Raw genomic sequence first — 4,828 nt, 5'->3', positions numbered from 1 at the left:
AGTAATGGCCCCCAAGGAATCATACCTCCCTTCACTCTGTATAGTCCCCTCCCACAATGGTTCTGTTTGGTTATGTGACTTCTTCAGCCAATGGACATTTGCAAACGTGATATAAGCAGAGGTTTGGAAAGTGCTTGCACATGGGTCCTTTCCCCTGGGAAGAAGCCAAACGCCTCCACGATGTGAGGGGAGAGTGTACTGGGGGCACGAGAGAAAAAGGGTAGCAACCTTTAAAGCTCCAACTGAAAGGAATAACGGGTATTGTGGAATTAAACAGAGAAGATATGGTGAGGGACGCAGGGACTAGCATCCAAGGGGAGCCACTAGCACCCCTAGTCTGAAAGAAAAAGGAAGGAAATGGTGGTACAGACCTCCATAGAGTTGGAGCTGTGGAGGAGGGGCTGGCTGACAGGAGCCTTGGCTGCAGAGGGACACAGACCCTTTGGGGTGTGGGGAGCAGAGTGGATTCCAGAACGGAGCAACCGGAGAGTAACCAGCACAGAAGATAAAGTATTTGTTTAATTTTCAGGAGTCTATGTGGCCTCAAGTCAAATTTACATACAGTAGCGGCCAGGATATTTGAGGCAAAGAGTGAAAAGGGCAAACACTGGGATCCAGCAAACCTGGATTCAAATCCTATTCCTCCCGCCTCCCAGTGGTGACCTCAGGCAAGTTCCTTCACCTTCTGGAGCATCTGTAATCCGAGAAACAATATTCCAGCTGTCTACCTTAAACTGCTGTTCTCTGGCGAAGGTGCTTTTCGTACTGTAAAGTCCTGAAATAGACCTTGATTATTAAGGTGTTATGAGTATTACATCCTTAACTCGTCTCAAACAGAATCCCTCCCCCGTCTCCCGCCCCTTCCTCTCCAATCCAGCCACTGAAGCTGCCCCGGCTACTCTTGGCCAATTCCAGGCCACAGCGGGAGGACCCGAGTTCTGATTCTGTCTTCGCCATTTAAATGAATTACCCAAGGACCTCCTAGACCTCATTTCCTCTTTGGTATCACGGGGATGAACATAGATAAGGGGGTGTGGTATGAAAGGGCTCGATAAGCCGTAAAGCACAACAATCACTAGGTATCTAGAACGGGAATGATGAAATCAAAACCCCGGCCGGGACACTCGAGCCCCCAAAGCGGCGTGCAGACCCGACTCATGCCAGCCCCAAGGCTGCTCCAGCCGGAAGGAGCAGACCGCACCTCCCGGCTTCCCGCGCGCGGGGAGGGCTGGTCGGTGCGATCCGATTGGGCGGCTGGGGGGGGCGGGGCTTCCGGCTACCTCCTCCGCTGTTGCCAGGGAGACAGCCGCGGGGAGGCGGAAGGAGCCGAGACCCACGGTAGGTGCGGGTCTCGCGGAAACGATGGCGGCCACGGCGGGCTCGGGGCCCGGGTGTCGCAGCTGGTGCTTGTGTCCCGAGGTGCCATCCGCCACCTTCTTCACTGCGCTGCTGTCGTTGCTGGTGTCCGGGCCCCGCCTGTTCCTGCTGCAGCCACCTCTGGCGCCCTCGGGTCTCACGCTGAAGTCCGAGGCCCTGCGCAACTGGCAAGGTGAGCAGGGGCTGGGCCGCGATCGCGGGGCGAGCCTGTGCTCCGACCTCCCCCGTCCCTGGCGCCAGCCTCCCAGGACTCGCCCCTTCAGCCCTCGCCGTCGGTCTGCCCCCGTCTCCGTCCGCATCACCGTTCTCCCCACCCGGAGGACCAGCCGTGAGCACCGGCTCTTGCTCCCCATCTTCGACGTCTTTGTCTCTGCAGAGCACCGTCTTCGTCATCACTGTGTCCCTTTCCTACCCGAATTTGTTCCCTTCCCTGTCGTCACCGTGCTGGTCAGGGCCCCCAAACCATTCGCTAGCAAACCCATGCTCGCTCTCCGAGGATAAGGACTTTTCCTCTCTCCTTCCCATTTCATATACGCACCTACGTCTGTTTTAAGCCTTAGCCCCACTGAAAAAAATTTTTTTCTCACCTTCATCACGATAGTTGAGCTAAACGTCCTGCCCTCTTGAGCTTTGGAATTTCTTCTGTTTCTTCGTTTGTATCTTAATCCTGACTCCAATTCCCAGGTCTTGTGGGGAGGAGAGGGTCTTCTGCCTTTGGGGAGGTGCTTGCTTTCTCTGAGGGAGAGAAATTTTGCAGTTTAAGTATAAACATCCGTCCGTAAAATACATTTCTAATCTCTGTTTCTTCCTCATTCCTTTCTGGGAAGAATACGGGAAATTTGTGTAGCTCTTGCTGTTTTGCAAAACACACTTCTCGTGCATTAATCTCAAAAATCCCATGACGTAGCCCTTTTATTTATTTATTTATTTATTTATTTATTTATTTATTGCCCGTTATTTCGAAGAGATTGAGATGAGGCTTAATGCAGAGAATCGCAGAGCTATTAAGTCATACAATTAAGACAGGAACCCAAGTTTTTCTTTTTATTGTGATGTTTTGGGACTAGAACCAAGGAGTATATAATTCCCAAATCATAATGAGTAGCTTCTAGAATCTGTTCACATTTATACTTGGAATTTCAGTTTTGGAAGCACTCAGCAAATAATGAAGTATTCTTCAGATAATGAAGCTTTCTGCAGATGCCTGACTGAGATATATGGTCCCATAGCCTGTTTCCCTGCTCTAAAACTCTTGCCCCCACTCTAGATACATGCAGCACCTCCTCCAAGACAGAAGCAAAATGCCAGCCTAAACTGGGCCCCCTTTTTTTTTAGTTCATAGCTTCCTTGGGTGTGGGGCTCATGGACATGTGACCATTAGATATATAAGGACCTTTAAAGGCCTCAAGCCTAACCCTGTCATTCTATAGTGAGGAAACTGAAGCCAGTAGGGCCTGTGACTTGGCTAAGCTCAGCCAGCCTGGATGTGATAGAGCCAAGGTTCCACTCTAAGTCTTTAGGCTCCCACATTTAATAATTACTGTCACTTCGTCAGTCTCCATCCTTCAGTTTAGTGTTTTGGCCTGCAGGGACATAAATGTACATTAGAGATAACCGCTTTTAGAAGAATAAAAGTGGGATTCTTTGCTGGCTTATTGCACGTAAAGCATTGCCCTCCCTACCTGTAAGATTGGATAAGCACTTCCAAAGAAGACTTCTAATTCTATATCTGTATTATTAATGATAGTTTTATAATTCTTATAGTTGCAAAATAATTCATGGTCCCTTTTTTCTTCCTCTGAACAGCCACTGTGGAAGGAGAGGTCAGGATTACAGCTGAGGAGACTGGCACACAGAGTGTTAAATGACACCCACTCAATCCACCCTGAAGCTCTTACAGTTAATTAACACTCACACTGCCCAGTGAGGTAGGTCAGTATTAAAACCTTAAACAAGGATTATAAAGCACTGTACAGATTCAGAGACCACTCCATGCCAAAAAGAATTATTCTTTTTCCACATGGAAGGCAGTTACTGATAGACTCACTGCAGGTCTGGGAGAGAGCAGGGATTAAACATTCATGCCTCTACTTTAAGTCTTGAGGCCTTCGCTGTTGCCTCCCTCTGCTTGTCTTGGGTCCTGCTGGTTTTCACTGGCTGTCAGTTCTGTCATGGGAGCTACTCCCTTTCCGAGGTGGGTTTCCTTCCTTGAATCAACCCAGCATCAGGCCTCTAACCCAGCTCCCTCTTCAGTTTACAGGCTGGTGACCTACATCTTTGTCTATGAGAATCCAGTCTCCCTGCTCTGCGGTGCCATCATCATCTGGCGCTTTGCTGGCAATTTTGAGAGAACCGTGGGCACCGTCCGCCACTGCTTCTTCACCTTGATCTTCGCCGTCTTCTCTGCTATTATCTTCCTGTCATTTGAGGCTGTGTCATCGCTGTCGAAGCTGGGAGAGGTGGAGGATGCCAGAGGTTTCACCCCAGTGGCTTTTGCCATGCTGGGAGTCACCACCGTCCGCTCTCGGATGAGGCGGGCCCTGGTGTTTGGTGTGGTTGTGCCCTCAGTACTGGTGCCATGGCTCCTGCTGGGCGCCTCTTGGCTCATTCCCCAGACATCTTTCCTCAGTAATGTCTGTGGACTTACAATTGGGCTAGCATGTATCCTTCCTAGAAGAGAATTGTAGAGTGATGCCATGCCAAAGGGTGAACCAGGTTGGAGAGTCTGGGGTGTCAAGTAGATAGTCTTGGGCTCAGTTGTAGGCAATCTAGGTTCTAGCTTCAGCTTTGGAAACCATGTGGCCTTGGACAGTTCTCCTCCCCTCTCTGAACCAGAATTTCCTCATCTGGAAAATATCGGCATAGTTATCCCCTCAAGCCAGCTTAGCACTGCCAGTTAGTGAAATATGCTGATTTGATTTTTTTTTTTCTTGTATGCTGAGGTATAAACCTACATTTGACTAAATTATGAAAAGAGTTTTCATTAGAAGGATCGGGGATACTTGTAAACTGGAGATGTTGTCTATGAAAGAAATAAGAAACAGGTTTGTTTTTGTTAGGTTTGATCTTTTTCTGAGGGAAAAAAAATGAAAGAAAGGTAGGCTTTTACCATATGGGTGGTTAAAAACAGGGTAAGCATGACAGACTTTGAATAAATATTCTGGCAATTAGGAAAAAAAATTCCAAGATACAAAGTGGGGTTTTCTAAACATCAGAATTGGCAGTGTTGGGGGTTAGACAAAGTACACTCCTAAAATGTCTTCTATTTAAGGATTCTATAAGCTGTTAGGGATAGTGTATAAATACAGGTGATTGAGAGCATAGCTGCTTTTTTTTTTTTTTTTTTTTTTTTTAAAGCATGAACTGTAGTATCCTACACAAAAGATATCAAATTTAAGAGGGCCGGCCCGTGGCTCACTCGGGAGAGTGCGGTGCTGATAACACCAAGGCC

The 4,828-nt window shown here is 48.3% G+C and overlaps 1 protein-coding gene across 1 annotated transcript in view; it reads left to right on the top strand.

Moving 5' to 3' along the window:
* Nucleotides 1-1,324: 1,324 nt before the first annotated feature.
* Nucleotides 1,325-4,828, top strand: part of RHBDD2 (rhomboid domain containing 2) — an 11,524-nt gene continuing 8,020 nt past the window's right edge. Inside the window, exons 1-2 of the mRNA XM_008588387.1 lie at nt 1,325-1,549; nt 3,631-4,038. Coding sequence (XP_008586609.1) covers nt 1,363-1,549; nt 3,631-4,038 — 595 coding nt within the window. The 5' untranslated portion in view covers nt 1,325-1,362. The remainder of the gene's footprint in view (nt 1,550-3,630; nt 4,039-4,828) is intronic.

The sequence above is a fragment of the Galeopterus variegatus genome, unplaced genomic scaffold (genome assembly GCF_000696425.1).
Source record: "Galeopterus variegatus unplaced genomic scaffold, G_variegatus-3.0.2 Scaffold4799, whole genome shotgun sequence".
In the NCBI taxonomy this organism is placed as follows: domain Eukaryota; kingdom Metazoa; phylum Chordata; class Mammalia; order Dermoptera; family Cynocephalidae; genus Galeopterus; species Galeopterus variegatus.
Note: the sequence above shows the minus strand (reverse complement) of the source record. Positions and strands in the feature narration are given on the sequence as shown.